Genomic DNA, 17,995 nt, shown 5'->3' with positions numbered 1-17,995 from the left:
GGCATTAAAAGATAATTCCAGTTATTTTCAACCTGGGCCTTATTTTTCTATTTTTCTTATTTTCCCCAGTATAAACAGCTGACCTTCAAAATAAAAGCCCCCTGTATACTGCGCTATCATTCTTCATTCTGGGTACTATGTAATATAAATGTTCAAAATCCTTATGGACCTCTCCTCCTCATCTTCCTGTCTCCTTGCTCTCTTGGCAACGGTAGTTATTTTTAGTGTCCTCTCCCTTTCTATAGTTTTTCTAGCAAGTCTATAAAATGAGCCTTTCATGACGATAATGGAGATATTTAGTGAATCTATCTAGTGAATCAAATTGCGCTGACTCCGGGAACAGCATTTTATGCTGTCGGTGGCAAAAAACATTATGAGCAAAAAGTGTGCAGCATGTAAACTGAGCAAGCAGAATCAATCTGACCACATCATGAAAACCAACCTGAACTCTCAGCTTGGCATTGGACTGAAGCCAAAAAAATTGATTTTCAGAAAAGTAGTAATGCATTTTACCTTAAAAGAACCTATCCTCATAACTGACATTAGTTTGCCCTTGTGAAAAAAACCATTATAGTCATAATAAATTTTAGGATACTACACAAATATCAAAGCAAAATCAAAGGAGGTGGACTGGGTTTAGGTTGGGTTATTTTACTGAACAAGTTGTAGCTTAGGTTAAACGTCCCTTTGATTAATAAAACTGTTAAATATGATAATGTTGCTATTCTTTTGAGGTAGGTACCGTGCATTGTTGGGCTGTTAACTCATTGGTCAGTCCAAAGGCAATAACATCACTTATTAGAATTAATTGGTTACACTACTCATTATATTATTTCTCTGTTACACCCCCCAAAATTGTCAGTTGCATCCTTGATCCCCAGTCTTCTTGTCATCAGTTAAATCAAAGTAGTGGTAATACTTCCATCCAGAGAAAGTCAAATTTTCTACCATTTCTCCTCAAAGCTAACTCAGTCTGAGAGGACAACCATTGGTGGATGGGGGTCGGACATACAGTACTTGCCTAATATTCTGACTAAATGGTCATTTCGTTTGAATCTAGCGGAAAAACACTGTCAGAAAACTGTTTTTGGTACCGTTACTGCACTGCATACAGTATGTTGTAGCTTTGTCTATACATATGCTGCTACAAAGTCTTATTAGTGTTTTTAGTGCTGAAAATCTAATAGAGACTGACCCAGAGACTGCTGAGGTTCTGTTTGTTCACCATATCCAGGGCTATAAATACATCTCTATCTGATACTTGGTACAGGTTTCCCTTTACCAACTACCTGGCACACTTCTGTGTGTATGTGTGTGTGTGTGTGTGTGCGTCCACACGTGCACATGCAGTGAGATGCTATCAGCTGTTCTTTCACCAGAGGGTAGAGAGAGTTCCACACTAAAGGCTATGAGGCAGACAGGAGCCAGTTTGATAATGAAGTAGGTGTTTTAACCCCTGTGTTCAAGGTTGCTGTTGTTGTTTTCAACAGTTGTTGGACTTCCTATAGTCCAGACATTATAATTAGTGGTTTGGTTGACATCTTTCTATAGTCCCATTATGAGTAGTGGTTTTGGTTTACATCTTTCTATAGTCCAGTCATTATGATTAGTGGTTTTGGTTTACATCTTTCTATAATCCAGTCATTATGATTAGTGGTTTTGGCTGACATCTTTCTATAGTCCCATTATGATTAGTGGTTTTGGCTGACATCTTTCTGTAGTCCCATTATGATTAGTGGTTTTGGTTGACATCTTTCTGTAGTCCCATTATGATTAGTGGTTTTGGTTGACATCTTTCTATAGTCCAGTCGTTATCCAGTATGCAAGCGCCTTTTTAAATTGCTTTTATTAAACCGCAATAACAGATTGCTATACAAAAAGAATGTAAATGTTCAACAACAATAATAATCAATTCATCTTTGTTTTAATCCTCTAGTCAACAGTAATTAAATCTTAAAGAGAGAGAGAACATGACATCACCTGTCACCAAAAATCAGCCAATAGCAGATGACAATTTCAGTAGCATGCTTTTTAACATTAGATGTCAGGCTTTACACAGATTTGGGTTTGGGGTTTAGTTACTTGTTAGTAACAGTTATAGTAGCAGTATGAATGATGATTTCCGGGTTCATCAGGTATTTTACGTACTTACGTTGTGTTGAGTTGCGAATGGGGAAGCAATGGGCTGCTAAGTTTTAGGTTAGTGGTCCGATTCCTGTGTTCATACAGGTCAAAAGACACAGCAATGCACCAGTTCTCATAGACTCACCAGGCTAAATGAAATGTGAATGGATCAATAAATGGAACTATTTAACAACTTTGAGCAATGCAGCACTGCACCATAGAACCATTGGTCTAAATCAAAATTAATGAATATGGGAACTATTGACAGAATATTTTCATTCTTTTGAGGGAACTACTTAATCTTTGAAAGGAACAATTACCTATTGTTTACCTATTTCATTTGTTTTAATTAGTTGAGGGCACTATTTAGTCTTCCAGGTAACTATTTAGGAAACGTTTTATTTATTTTTATTCATTTATTCTATCGAAATGATTGTTCAATTCATTCTGCTGAGGTAATGATTTAGGGAACTGTTTATTAAGAGAACGGCCTGTTTGCACCTACAGCATGTCCATAGGAAGACCTGAGAGAAAGAGGAGGAGAAAGGGAAGAGAATAGAGAGAGAGGAAAGTGGACTTAGGGGAGGGACCAGCAGGAACTGGGCCTACCTTCTCATGGATACTCGTTTTAGTGGGAACCACCCTATAATCATGGATACCACCTTCCACCATCTTTAATCCCTTTAAGTCAGATGCCATATATCATTTTTAGTACTTCCCACGCTCTACCTGACTCCACGTCACCATGGATACCTTCTTCCGCCATTTCCATCGTCGCCAAAAACGACCAAACCACCCCGCCGCCGCCCATCGACCCAGTCCAGCCGTCCAAGCCAGTAAAGCCAGGAGGCGGTCTAGTGTCGGTCTGCCCTCAGTGGCGTTAGCGCAACGTAGACGGTCCTCCGTTGGTTTACCTCCAGCTTACACTGATCAACGCAGGCGCTCCAGTGTTGGCTTACTGGTAGCCAGCGGACAAAGGCGGCGATCCAGCGTAGGGTTAGGACTAACCAACACAAGAGGAGGAGGGGAATCGGGAAGAGGAGAAACGACCGCAGAGAGAGGAAGAGGAGCGTCTCAGTGCAAACCCCACTATGCCCGTTGTCGCTCCGGCACCGTGGCGGTCTCCTGCGTGCACCGAGGGTTGGCGGTGCGCCGCCGGCGTGTCCCCAAACTGAAATCCATCGAACCCCATTTGCTAGGGCCCTCCATGCTACTGGCCAGCTTGGTCCAAATGGGGAGGGGAGTGGAGGAGAAGGAGGAGGAAGAGGAAGAAACCTCTCTGTGCTCTTATTCCGAGTCGGACGGAGAGGTAGGCAGCGACGGCGAGATGGAGAACGACAGAACAGACGGAGGAAAAGAGGATGTGAGCTTTGGGTCTGCCGCTCAGACTCGATTGGCCCAGGCGGTCGCCATGGAAACTATTAACCCTCGCCCTTTGCTCCGCCCCCCTCGCTGTCTGAGGCGGAACTCCTCCCACCTCCTTCCGGCAGACGCGGTCTATCAGAGTAGCGAAGCGGCTTACGGAGTGTACGGTCGATATAATCGCCGACAGTCAAGTCAAGCGTATCGGGCTTTAAACCACATCATCCAGACATCCACAGCCAGCCCCAGTCTCCCTCAGTTGACCGGCCCAGGTCTGAACTCCAGTCCTGGGGCTAGAGAGGCAGATCTGCCCCATGCCGGGTCTATGCTCCATAGAAGCTGTTCTTCACCAGTGGGGCAACGAGAGGGAATGATATACTATGACCCTAATTTGGATACATGGGACAACTTCCTGTCGTATGTAACAACACACACACACACACACACACACACACACACACACACACACACACAGACAGAATGAGAGTCTGTGCTGCACTTTGGTGTGTTTGTGTATTTCCATACAACTAGATTTTCGGTCCATTTTAGGTCCTGGAAAAGTCTTAAAATCTCTTGAAATAGCTCAGAGGTCATTGAATACTTTTAAATACAGCTTTGATTCAGTTTTCAAGATCTTAAAAATGTTGCAGTTTCTTGGTGTGCTGGTTTTCCAGTGAGAAATTCATTTTCATGCTTATTTCAGATGTGAAATTGGTCTGACATTTCATTTTAACCCGCTATTGAAAAAGGTCTTAAAGAGTAACTTAACACCAAACCCAAAGCTGTAAAACCTGACATGTAATGGTAAAAAGCATGATGTCACCACCTGTTGACTAGAAGGTGACATCACCTGGCACCAAAGATCAGCCAATAGCAGATTGCAATTTCAGTAGCATGCTCTTTACCTTTAGATGTCAGGCTTTAAACAGGTTTGAGTTTGGTGTTAAGTTACTCTTTAAAAGTTAGAATTAACTTGATGACACCCGGAAACTGGTGCGGCAAATGCCACTAGTATGCAAATTGGCATATGACATGGCCACTGCCAAAGACCCACTTTAAACCAGGAAAATCCCTGTTCAGTGTGTTCCCGCAGTGTGTCCGTGCATGTGCGTGTATGTGTGAGTTAAACGGTGTGTGTTTGTGTGTTCTGCATATGGAGAATGTGTGTTTTTCTGTGTGTTTTGCAGAGAGTGTGTCTGTCTGTATTCTTTGGCTCATGACACTGACAGTCGTATGTGATATTGGACTAATACCAGCCTACATAATGTTTTCAGTATCAGACAATTTCCGCAATGCTAAAAGCCTAAACAAAAGCAAAGCCACTTCATTTGCACTACACACACAGTGGTGTTGAGTTTCAGTTTTTGGCCCCAAGAGTTCCAGTATTGAAACACACTTTAATCAATACATATTAAAACAAATACAAAGCAGTTACAAGTTCAGATATACAGCAGTACATGGCAGTTGTGATTCTGAGCTTGCTTTTTCCCTTTGGAACTACTAAGCATCACCTTTGTTTTTTGTCACATTAAGTACAACCTTATTTAAATCTACCCACCTTTTAATTCTCTTTATATCAGACTCTTGTATTTGTGCACTGGAGAACCCAGCAATGCACACAGTACTATCGTGAGCATCATTTACATACTATATCAAATACAGCAAAGGATCCAGGCAGCTGTCCTGACGCAGGCCACACTCTAGCTGAAATGATAGAGGAAAAAATACCCATTGATATAAACATATGTGTTCTACCAGTCAGGTATCATCCAATCCACAGTGTTTTGTTTAAAATTGAAAAATGGTTTCTTACAATCTTTGGAGGATTGGAGCACTTGGTTGAGAACTTCCTCAGTTGAAAGAGACACGCACTAACCATTCTTTTCCTTACTGGGGTATGATAGTCCATCATTTCAATTAAAAGCTTTACGAAACATTCAGTTGCATGATCTAATTTGTCTTTAAGGTATGGCATGATCTTGCAGCTAGATCCCCCTGGAAAGAATCTATATTGACGTTTTTTAGACTTCTCTACAAGGTAACATGTGGAGGTTTCTTTGGAACTTTAGTATTTCTAGTAATCAACACTATGTTATAGTCAGTCCAACCAACAGGTATAGAACAAACTTCAGAACATTGTTCTGGTAGGCTGCAAAAAATTAAATCGATACATGTTTCAGTGTACAGGTGTTAGATTTTTCTAATGGATAAAAATGGATTAGATCCCAATTGTTTTTGTCCAGTGACCCCAGACTAATAGTGTAACCCTATATTGTTATGTTTTGGCTGACTGTGCGTCATCAGGACAGAGAGCTAGGGCTTTGGATTGTTCTTTCCCTGAGAGTACTCATTTTGTACCGGTAAGAGAGGGTGCATTTTTTTTTTTTTTTTTTATGTGCGGAGGAGACACCTCTGATGTTTGAAATTCACTTTTCAAAATGAATGTACTTTCAAGTATTCCTTGGAGTAGCAGGTACTCAGACAAAGTCGGAAGCAGGTTATGTTTCCACTCCTGTCTGGGCAAGATGCATCTCAAAAAGTTACGAACACATTTGGCTGCAATTTGGTGGACAGACAGCCCTTAGCCCAAGGATTAGTTGATTAGGCTTTGGTGGTGATTCAGCCATGGCCGGAGGCATTATGTTTTCGGGTTGTCCATACGTCCATATGTCCGTCTGTACGTCCGTACATACGTACAGACAGCCGTCCCATTCTCATGAACGCGATATCTCAGGAACGCCTTGAGGGAATTTCTTCAAATTTAGCACAAACGTCCACTTGGACTCAAGGATGAACTGATTCGATTTTGGTGGTCAAAGGTCAAGGTCACTGTGACCTCACGTCCGTCCCATTCTCATGAACCCGATATCTCAGGAACGCCTGGAGGGAATTTCATTACATCTGGCACAAACATCCACTTGGACTCAAGGATGAACTGATTAGAATTTCACAAATTTCACACAAATGTCTAATAGGATAAAATGATGAAGTGATGACATTTTATATCCAAAAGTTCAAAGGTCAACTTCACTGTGACATCATAATGTTTTGCTTACCACTGTAGCTGAGAAAGCGATCTTGGGTCATTCTACAAAAACGGTGGAAGTGCTGTCACTTACTTTTGCAGACACCAAAATCCTTTAAGTTGACCTAATAATCACATTAATTATATATGTTCAATAAATAAAGACTGTCCTTGCAATGATAAAACAAATTTTATTAGCGGAGGCATACAACCACGAGGCGGTTATTTCTAGTTTAGCCATAACTTAGGCATTTATGTGCTGGTGGGAATTTCGGACATTCTGAACTTACAAATCGTCTGCTAAACAGCATTACATTCACCTTCATGTTGTTCGGCGTTGGCAGAGGATTGCGCTCTACCGAACGTGTTCTGGTGTAAATTATGGGATGGAAGTGTTTGTATTTTAAATATTAGTTAGCCCTCCAGGTGTTACCAGGGAAACATATTGTTAGCAACAAGTTTTAATATTAAATACCAAACACCCAAAAATATGAATAGACACGGCCTAATTTTAATCCTGTGATCCTTTAAAAGATTGGAATGGACTCCATAAAGGCAATCACAATTCACTTTTCTTGAATTTATTTGATGTACACCATGTTGGGTATTAATGTATTAACACTACCAGGAAGCGTTGTGAAATATTGAAATTTTAAATCAGTGAAATATGATATCTGTGTAAATGTCTCGTGAGCACTTAACAGACAAACTAGATCGACATTGTGTTTTCTTGATATTTGCCACTTTGAAGTTTATTAGCTTGTGGTATCAAAAACCAAATAAGGTCATTCACATTTCTCTCTCTATCAATCTCTTCCTTGCTCTGTCCCTCCCTCTCCATCTCTATCTCTTTTCTGTCTCCAGGAAAGCGATAGCCAAGTCCGGCCTGCACCATCTGGCCTGTCAGCCCAGTACATCATCTCTGAACAGGACCGACTCAGAAGCGAATATTCGGAGTACAGTGGATTGGACCGTGAGTTCTGATCAGTCTGACTAAACACCGGCCCTAGATATGAAACCATGCTCAAATATTCAAGTTTCAGCATAGACATCAAGGACTTTTCCTTATCAGCGGTGGTTTTTCCCTTTGAACCCTATGGGCGCCATTCCAGACCATGGAAGCAGGTTTCCCCCTCCTCCTCCTCTTCCTCTGTCTCCTCCCTCCATTGCTTTTTCTGCTCTTTCTCCCCCCTCTTTCTTCTCCTCCGTCTCCTCGTCCTCTTCTCCTCCTCTTCATTCTTCGCCTCCCCTCCTCCCCTTCCTCCCCTTCCTTCTTTTCCTCTTTCATTTCCTCCTCTTTCCTCTTCCTTCTTCTCCTGCTCCCTCATCAGTTTTTCAATTCAGTGAATGAAATAATTCAAGCAATTATGGAAAATATAATATTAAAAATTCTTTATACTGGACTCTACCTATGACGCTTTTGTACTTTGCTTGAAGGATGTATTGTTTGGTTTTACAAATTATGGGAAAGAATTAGAATTTTTTTTTTTTCTGTATAATCTCATCATATTGCTGGCCAAGTTTTATATCCATAAATGTAAGGTGTTAAAAACTAAACCCTTTTTTTTTGCCTTTAAAAAGGAAGCAGAGTCCTACATTAGAACATTATCTACCTCATGCAATAGAAAAGCTGTGAAAACCTTAAATTTGTGCTCCAAATTTAACATCTTAATATAATTTTTACTGCACCATTTTCATTTTGTATTTGTTTGTGTCAAGCTTTGTTTGTAACCCCTGACGTTGTATATATTTATATGTCTGTTATTCTTTGTTACTGTTCTGTTACTCCATTTATGCTTTTAGATAATTTTGTATATCTGATGCTGATGATGATAATCAAAAAAAAAAAAAAAAAAAAAAAAATCATCAGCTTTGAGTTCCTGTCCTCTCATCTCCCTCTGTCCTCCCTCGTCTCCTTCCTCCTCCTCTCACTAACCTTTCTCTCTCTCTCTCTGTCTCTATGTCTCTCTCCCTTTAGGAGGCAGCTGTATATGGAGATCATATCTGGTTTGAGACCAATGTATCTGGAGACTACTGTTATGTAGGAGAGCAACACTGTATCGCCAGGACACAGGTTAGTAGGCTGATACTCTGATTCTCTCTCTCTTTCTCTCTCCCTCTGTGTGTGTGTGTGTGTGTGTGAGAGAGAGAGAGAGAGAGAGAGAGTATGTATGCTCACTGTCAAACAATAAAGCAGTATGTATATGTATCGTTACAATGGAAATTATTCACCAATTTTCCAATTTACCAAAAAGGAGTTAGTGACTCATTATGTCTGTGTATTTATATTAATATACAGTAAATCATCATGTAAATACACCACATTAAAACAACATATTATGTCATATTATATCATATCCTGTCAAGTCATGTCATATCATATCAAAGTCATACATATACACTGTCATCTCATATCATGGCATCAGATCATATCTTATCATGTCATACCATACAGTATAGTATATCCACTTATATATCCACATATTTCTGTGGTGATTCCAAGTTGACAGTATTTCAGCAGTACAAGACTGACCCTCAATGGTCAGAAATGGTATTACGTTTTCTTTTTTTTTCTTTTTTTTTCAAATGATAATTGGAATTTCTCTATGTATGTTTTTAATGTCTCTCTCCCTCTCGCACTCTATCTCTCTTTCTCTCCAGCAAAAATCAGTGAGTCGTAGGAAGTGTGCTGCGTGCAAGATAGTCGTCCACACCATCTGTATAGAGCAACTGGAGAAGGTAATGTTCCAATGATTTTGCATGAATTCTTTCCATGAAGCAGACTGATCAGGTGAATCCACGTGGAAGCTCTAATCCCATATTGATTTCCCCTGTTAAATCCACTGAGGAGGTTTAAACCTTCAGTTATAAAGGAGAGATAGAGAGGAAGAGCAGGATAAACTTTCAGTCATAAAGGAGAGATGGAGAAGAAGGAGAGGAGAATCTTAAAGAAGAGGTTTAAACCTTCAGTTATGAGGGAGAGATGGATAGGAAGAGGAGGAGAAGCGTAAAGGAGGTTTAAACCTTTAGTCATGAAGGAGAGAGGGAGAGGAAGAGGAGAAATGTAAAGAAGGAGGTTTAAGCATTTAGTTATAAAGGAGAGATAGAGAGGAAGAGGAGGAGAAACTTTCTGTCATTAAGGAGAGATGGAGAAGAAGGAGAGGAGAAGCTTAAAGCAGGAGGTTTAAACCTTCAGTCATGAAGGAGAGATGGAGATGAAGGAGAGGAGAATCTTAAAGAAGAGGTTTAAACCTTCAGTTATGAAGGAGAGATGGAGAGGAAGAGGAGAAATGTAAAGGAGGAGGTTTAAACCTTCAGTTATAAAGGAGAGATAGAGAGGAAGAGCAGGATAAACTTTCAGTCATAAAGGAGAGATGGAGAAGAAGGAGAGGAGAAGCTTAAAGAAGGAGGTTTAAACCTTCAGTCATGAAGGAGAGATGGATAGGAAGAGGAGAAAAAACGTAAAGAAGGTGGTTTAAACCTTTAATCATGAAGAAGAGATGGAGAAGAAGGAGAGGAAAAGCTTAAAGAAAGAGGTTTAAACCTTCAGTCATGAAGGAGAGATGGGTAGGAAGAGGAGGAGAAGCTTAAAGCAGGAGGTTTAAACCTTCAGTCATGAAGGAGAGATGGAGATGAAGGAGAGGAGAATCTTAAAGACGAGGTTTAAACCTTCAGTTATGAGGGAGAGATGGATAGGAAGAGGAGGAGAAGCGTAAAGGAGGTTTAAACCTTTAGTCATGAAGGAGATATGGAGAAGAAGAGGAGAAATGTGAAGAAGGAGGTTTAAACCTTCAGTCATGAAGAAGAGATGAAGAAGGAGAGGCGAAGGTTAAAGAAGGAGGTTTAAATCTTCAGTCATGAAGGAGAGATGGATAGGAAGAGGAGGAAAAGCGTAAAGAAGCAGGTTTAAACCTTCAGTCATGCAGGAGAGATGGAGAGGACAAGCTTAAACAGGCAATGGGGTGCAACTCAGTTTTAGAATATGACTTTTAATTTCTCATCTTTAGGAAGGATGCTTTGCAGCTGCTAACAATTCATCGTTTCGCAAGTAATTAAAGGAATAGTTCACCCAAAAATGAAAATTCTGTCATCATCTACTCACCCTCATGCCAAATGAAACACAGGTGAAATTTGTTAGTCCATATAACACACAGGGAGGTTGCCAGCACAACTTGGTAGCAGCCAAGTCAATGGGGACCTGTTCTTTAGAGTTCCAAAACAAAACAGCCAAACAATCACACTGAAAGACCTATACACCATTATTTGTTGCAAATCAATCAGCTGTAGTTAAGATTTGCACTAAATGATGGTGTAAATATACTGTAGGTCTTTTTGGAACTCTGAAGAACTGGTCCCCACTGACTTCAGTTGTTTTGGAGAAGGCTGCTATGGAGTTGTGCTGGCAACCTCCCTGTGTGTTATATGGACAAACTTCACCTGTGTTTCAACTGGCATGAGGGTGAGGAGATGATGACAGAATTTTCATTTTTGGGTGAACTATTCCTTTAAAAGCAATTGTCTCAGTAAACATATAATTCCAAGGTAATCGCTACCCCAGAAAACAGGTGTTTCTGAGACTACAAGTTGCCACAGCCTTTATAGATGTCCTCTGAACTGTTTCTAAAGCCTTCTGATACTGTGTGTTGTGTTGTAATTGAAGCAGAGTGCTATCTATTTGAAAGAAAGGGGCCAATTGTATTTAACCATCCATCCTGTCTAACCTCCAGTTTCCCAGCTCTAGAGCCATTCTGCTGGATGACAGTCTGCCTGTCAATGACCCCAACTTTAGAGTGAGATACACAAAACTCTTCCTCCTCTCTCCTCCTTCTCCTCTTCTTCCTGCTCTGTCTGTCTGTCAATAACCCCAACTTTACAGAGGTACACACACTAGGGTTGGTGTCTTGACTTTTCAATTCAATCAATTCAAAATTGAGCCTGTAACCAACATGATAAAGCATGTATTCTCTATATGACAGCCCTCTTATACCAAGCGATTTCTAAGGCCTGGGTCTTACACACTCCCTCTTAACTAAACCACATTTGTTCATCTTCCTCCACCATCGGGAAAAGGTAATTTTGGTTTCTCCGAATCACATTTCATCTGGATCTTCTGGCTCACTCTTTTGTCAATCAAAATGGTATTCCAGATCTGACAGGTTTGGTTGGCTGTCAGAAGGGGGGGTTGGCCCCTGTTGATTTTAAATGGTAAGGGCCTATCTGGAAAGGTCATGATACCCAGGCAACTTCCCGAGGCAGTGGAGGTGGAGGGATGAGGATTGGCGACAGGGACAAAGTCAACATGGATAAGGCAGTGGGCAATGAGGAATGAAAGTATTGTGGAAAAAACATTCTTGTTCATAGTTGGTAAAATTACCCATGTATATATTTTTATTTAACTTTTATTTAATCAGGTTAGTCCCTTGGAGATTCAGAATATCTTTTTCAAAGGAGACCTAGCCAAGAAACAGCATCAAGACAAACTGAAAAGTTGCAGACCAACAACATACAACAAAGTCAAAACCTATTTTGCTCTTGAACTAAACAAAGCAACGACAGCTCCTTACCGAGTCTGTCATAAGGTCCTTCACTATCACTTAAAACTTATATTGCTTCAAAATGTTGCCTGTGTGTCATGACATTAATAGTGTTTCACTAATCATATGGAACCATGCGATTGTACGATCTTAATCAGAGATCAGAGAGAATAATAGGGAGGGGTTAAGTATTTTGTGGTGAGAAGGTGGATGCCACCCAAGGTCTGGGACTTGCCAGGTTTAACCATGGTTTGTGGAAGTAACCATCTCTGGTCGTGCCTTGCTGTCTTCAGGTTCTTGACTCAAGTGTTCTGGGGATGGCCAGCATCAGTACAGAATAAAATGGATTCTACCTGACCGCCAGAGGCAGTGCTCAACACTGAATATTATCCGTCTCACGTACACACAGTTCAAGCATTTGTCAAGTCATGTGACCTAGGATGGAGCAGGGCAGTATTACCTCCCTGTGTGAACGTCCCGTCATCCTGAAATCTGCTCCTATCTTGTCACACATAGTTCACAGCTATAGGTTAAGTCGAGTGACAGATTTTGCTTTGTGTAGCTACTGAATTAGCTGGTGGCTATTCACTAGTAGACTCATAACCACCAGGTTGGAGCTACGTTTTTATCATCAATAGGCTATGACTGACCAACTCCAGCTATCCACACCTATCCTGGTTTTTGCCTGTACTGTGGTAGCGCCAAGACTAACGGTTGCACTCCAGTTGCACGCCATTAGCAGGCTCAGGTAGGTATTTCTTGCACCGTTAGCTCCCTATCCGTGTTACAGTAAATTAACTGTTTTTAGTGCCCTTATGTAGGGCTGGGCGATATGGACCAAAAATCATATCTCGGTATTTTTAGGCTGAATGGCGATACACGATATGTATCTCGGTATTTTCTACGAAGTAGGCTAAGTGTTCAGTTGTAAGTCAAAACCACATGTGAGATGTCACAAGCACTTTCATTAAAACAATCAAAATAAAATGCAAAGACAGGGTTTCCTTCCCTGTTTTAGAACAGTCTGGTAAGTTCAGAAAATTACATCACTTTATTGTAATGCTGCCTTTAAAACCAGGAAAAGACAACACTTATGCCATATCACGATATTATGATATCCAAAATCTAAGACGATATCTAGTCTCATATCACGATATCGATATAATATTGATATATCGCCCAGCCCTACCCTTATGTCATGAGCTATTGTCTGGAATAGAGCATGTGTGCTCACAGCTGCTGGCTAGTGTTCAGTCCTTCCATGCCTGGATGAATATGCAGTCTCCTACGGTCAGACAACACCTTGACTGTCTTCCATAAAAGAACACCCGACACCAGGTCTAGCTCAATCTCGGAACCCATCATCTATCGGTCTGACGATGATTAGACTCCGTGCGCCGGTCATTGTTTACAGTCCGATTAGCAACTTGAGACGCGAGAATGGAGTTGGAGTTGAGAGACGACGAGATTAGCCGAAATGTCATCTGGACCTAAAAAACTTGTGAAACAATCCGGTCGTAGACGTCGTCTCTCAACTCCAACTCCATTCTCGCGTCTCAAGTTGCTAATCGGACAATGACCGGCACACGGAAGAGGAAGTCTTGGCCCGGATGTCCGCTGGCTACACTAGAAACCCCAAAATATTGGCCGTCGCCCCTAGAGTCTAATCGTCGTCAGACCGATAGACGATGGGTTCCGAGATTCAGTCTAGCTAGTCACTGAATGTGATGCTTTTCCCTCACCTTGAAAGCCTTAGGGACATACATCTCCCCGGTGTGAAGAACAGCATGACAGACTTTCTCTCCCATCAGGAACCTCCCTCAGGGGAGTGGAGACTCCACCCAGACATGGTGAAGTTTATCTAGGGCAAATATGGCAAGCTAGAGGTAGACCTCTTTGCCTCGGATCACCCTCATTCTGGTTCACACAACACACTCTGGTTCTCCCTGAGGGAAACGACCAGTCCACTTGGGCAGGACGCGCTGGCCCATCCCATCTGTGCCTTCCCACAATTGCTCTAATGCTGATTACATAACACTGTGTTCAGCATAGCAACCACAGGCTTCTTTGGCCTAACACCCCGTTCTTCCTAATAATGCCAACTAGGTCATTAAGTGACATACTGGCCTTCACCAGCATCTTTACCCAGTTCTACAGGGTCAACACACTGTTTTACCAACATCTTCAGCCTGTTCTCAAGGAGGTTGCAGGTTGATTCCTGCTGACCTTGTTGGTAATAACCATCCACTGCTAAGCATTGCCTCTGCAGCCAGGACAAATGAATTAGAACCACAGTTACATCTGTAACTTGAGTTTTTACTCGTCTCTTCCTCTCTCCTCCTCCTCCACTCTCCAGATTAATTTCAGGTGTAAACCATCTTTCAGAGAATCAGGCTCTAGGAACATACGGGAGGTAAGTTCTGTAAGTTTCCTTTAGATGTTATTATTATTATTAGCATCATCATTATTGTTCATGTTACTATCCACCAAATTTCCTTCACTCAACATGAATCCATAGCACATTCTGGTTTCATTTGCGCCTCGAGTGTTTGACTGCAACACACAGAGCTGACACTGAAGATCTGCAAACAGGAAGCCAGGCATAATTTTATAAGCTTAAGCTAGAGCAAACAAACCTTACATAATTATTTGGCCCCAAAGTGTGATCCATAGCGCCACCATCTGGCCAACCTTGCCATTACATGTTTTTTTTTTTTTTTTTGTCAGTCCTGAAAAGTTCTCTATCTCTACCAAATTTTACACATATTATATTTCAACTGCCTACATCATGGCTATTCCAGGTAATTTTGATACACACAGCCATTTGCCCAAGACACACAAATAAAGTTGACAGTGAAGTTGCACAAACAAAAATGTAAACATAAACGGCTGGTTTGCAGCTATATTAATTATTAGTTATTAAGTAGTAGTTGTACTATTAGTATTATTAATATTATTTGTTACTTGTTTATGGTTTGGGAAATGATTGGGAAATGAAGATTTTGTGTGTGTGTGTGTGTTTGTGTGTGTGTGTCCAGCCCATTGTGGTACGTCACCATTGGGTGCATCGGAGGAGGCAAGAAGGGAAATGTAAACAATGTGGGAAGGTGAGTTGTAATTCTAACATTATTTTTCTATTTACCATGTTTTCAGAATAACAGGACCTCATTTAATGCAACAGGAAAGTGCAAGTCATATATTTATACACACTATATAAATCTCTATACATTCAGTATATATATATTTGAAGAGGGGAATTGCATTTTTTCATCCTATTAGTTTGAACATAAGTAACTTTAGTAAAACTAGAATTTTCAAAGTAGCTTCCCAAACACTGTGCAGTGAGTGTCCAGAAATGCAGTGTACCATGGGCTAGTTACACTGAATAGATTGAATAGTACAAAATAATTAAGAAGCATTATAAAAAAGACATAATTTCTGAAGATAATGTGTTTATGTGTCTTGTCAGTGAGGTTCAGCTGAATGTTTACTGCGGAGTAGGTTTGTTAAGAGAGTTGATGGCAGAGTGCCATTTCTTCTTCTTCTTTTTCTGACCAGGGCTTCCAGCAGAAGTTTGCTTTCCACAGTAAGGAGATTGTTGCCATCAGCTGCTCCTGGTGCAAACAGGCTGTGAGTAGTGTGGATAAGGGGCTGGTTGATATGCCCAAAATATCATATCGCTTTCTTACTTTACACTGTATAATAATATTGGACTATTTGATTTTTCATTGCAAATTCTTGATAATACTACTGCACTGTACCCTTTTTACATTTAGCGTACTAGTTTAAAAAAAGCTGTAAAGTGTTGCCAGGAGTGTTATAAACAAAGCTTAACTTACTAAAACTGAGTGGCGGTGAACTCTTGAACTCGACTGCAGTGTAAGTGAGTGTTAGTAGAGCTGTTGAGGGAAGATCTGGGTATTTGTTTTAAGTTTTCATCCAACCGAAAGTTAGCATTCCTTCCACATCTCTCTGTGCTGAAGCCAGATATTGTAGTTTGAGTGTAAGTGTAGGAGTGATGGACATTACATTCAAGAGAAAGTTGTGAGGCCAGATACTGTTATTAGAAACACTGTCAACATTCCTTCACTTTGTTTCAAATAAAATACAAATTCAATTCAATTCAAATTTTTGTCAGCGAGATAATTTTTTACAAAGTAGTTTGAACTACTTTACGAACACAAATATATTTCTCTTGAGAGTAGCATTGCTGTAGCTCAGCCTCTTCCAATGTGAAGTAACCCGTAGCTTGTAAAACCAGACTGGTAACACTTTACAATAAGGGTCACTAAGTTAACTTAATTAACAGTTAACTAATGTGTCCGGTAATCATTTACTAATGGTGTTCATGTTAACTAAGGTATTAATTTATACTTTATTTAATAGTCATCTTTATAAACTATTAAATAATGTATAAATGAATACCTTAGTTAACATGAACACCATTAGTAAATTACACATTAGTTAACTGTTAAGCATTAACTAACCCTTAACTTAGTGACCCTTATTGTAAAGTGTTACCACTAGACTTTGAAAGGAGTCTTATGTCTCCAACACTGGAGATAAAAAGTTTTTTGTAACATCTGACTGGTGCAACCTTGATGATAAATTATTTAAAATATCAACTATATAGAAATAAATAAAAATTCAATGTAGTTGTAGTAGTTAACTATGCCTCAAAATTAGAAAAAAGTAATATACTAAAAACACTATCCAAATTTAAATTAAACTACCACCAAACCCCTACAAAATGTAATTGTTACAAAATCTAGTTAAACTACATTAATTTACTAGTTTAATTCCAGTCTTAAAACTACTCCCCAACACTGCACAGTAGTATGTCTTCTAGCCTACTGATCTTAACAAATTAACTGTATTTATTTTTAATGTTGTACTTTCCTCTGTAGTACCACAACAAGGTGTCCTGCTTCATGCTGCAGCAGATCGAGGAGGCTTGTCCAATAGGAGCTCACGCTGCTCTCATAGTCCCGCCCACATGGATCATACGAGTCCGCCGCCATCAGGTAACATGACTGTCTTCCTATAATCTCTGTCTGTCTTGCCTTTCTCTGATCTGTCTTACTCTTAGGCCCCATGACCCCCCCCCCCCTGTTAGGAAGTCAAAGGAGCTGCAGTGATTTTCAGTCTCCGTTTCTCTGTCTCTCCCTATCCAGTCGTCTATGAAATCCAGTAAGAAGAAGAAGAGAACGTCGTTCAAAAGGAAAAGCAGCAAGAAAGGAGCTGAGGTCAGTCCTGCTTGTGCCATATATGATCCTTCCTGTACAACCATGCTCTATATGGTATTCCTTCTGTGCCTCCTCCTGTTAGTTATCAGAATGGTCCCAGCAAATGTGTTCTCATTTTCATCTTTTTCCATTCAAACATTCGGTCTGAATGTTTTAAGATGAATTTATTGTCTAATTAATTCATTTTGACTACCGTATTTCCTCTAATATTGGCCCGGGCCTTTATTTCCCTCAACTGCAGAGGGTACCAGGCCTTTATTGGAAGCAGGCTTATATTAAAGACAGGCCTTTATTTCTAATTCCCTCTGTTTGATAAGTATATTTGCTCATATTTTAGTACGAAGCCTCCTTGTTTTCTGATCTGCTTCTGTTGGGGTACGTTAGGTAGCCGTTTTTTTGTTACTGCAACGCATTACCGATAATTACGGTAATCGCCGACGGCATGCTACAGAGACTTCCGCTGGCTGAGCCGTCTTGTGGCATACTGCCATCTTGTGGCACTTGTACGTTACTACAAACTACAGTTACATTATATAACAGGCACCAGGAGTTTACCGGTATCCACCGTTGTTTTTTCCTTTGTTTTTTCCCTGGCCTGTATTTGGGGCCGGCCTTTATTTATTCGTGTCGACCACGGCCCCGGCCATTATTGGAGACCCGGCTTTTAATTGACTACCGGCCACTATTAGAGGAAATACGGTATT

The 17,995-nt window shown here is 40.6% G+C and overlaps 1 protein-coding gene across 1 annotated transcript in view; it reads left to right on the top strand.

Moving 5' to 3' along the window:
• The first annotated feature begins 2,855 nt into the window (after positions 1-2,855).
• The window catches only part of dgkza (diacylglycerol kinase, zeta a), a 98,549-nt gene continuing 83,409 nt past the window's right edge, over positions 2,856-17,995 (top strand). The window contains exons 1-10 of the mRNA XM_071545101.1: positions 2,856-3,903; positions 7,376-7,484; positions 8,490-8,585; positions 9,173-9,250; positions 11,239-11,301; positions 14,402-14,467; positions 15,084-15,152; positions 15,604-15,675; positions 16,953-17,069; positions 17,220-17,291. Coding sequence (XP_071401202.1) covers positions 2,870-3,903; positions 7,376-7,484; positions 8,490-8,585; positions 9,173-9,250; positions 11,239-11,301; positions 14,402-14,467; positions 15,084-15,152; positions 15,604-15,675; positions 16,953-17,069; positions 17,220-17,291 — 1,776 coding nt within the window. The 5' untranslated portion in view covers positions 2,856-2,869. The remainder of the gene's footprint in view (positions 3,904-7,375; positions 7,485-8,489; positions 8,586-9,172; positions 9,251-11,238; positions 11,302-14,401; positions 14,468-15,083; positions 15,153-15,603; positions 15,676-16,952; positions 17,070-17,219; positions 17,292-17,995) is intronic.

This window comes from Centroberyx affinis, unplaced genomic scaffold (genome assembly GCF_046629955.1).
Source record: "Centroberyx affinis isolate AG114_WGS23_722 - 3 ecotype Tasmania unplaced genomic scaffold, CSIRO-AGI_Caff_v1 ptg004772l_1, whole genome shotgun sequence".
Classification (NCBI taxonomy): Eukaryota; Metazoa; Chordata; class Actinopteri; order Beryciformes; family Berycidae; genus Centroberyx; species Centroberyx affinis.
The sequence above is the reverse complement of the archived record's forward strand: the minus strand, read 5'-3'. Positions and strand labels throughout refer to the sequence as shown.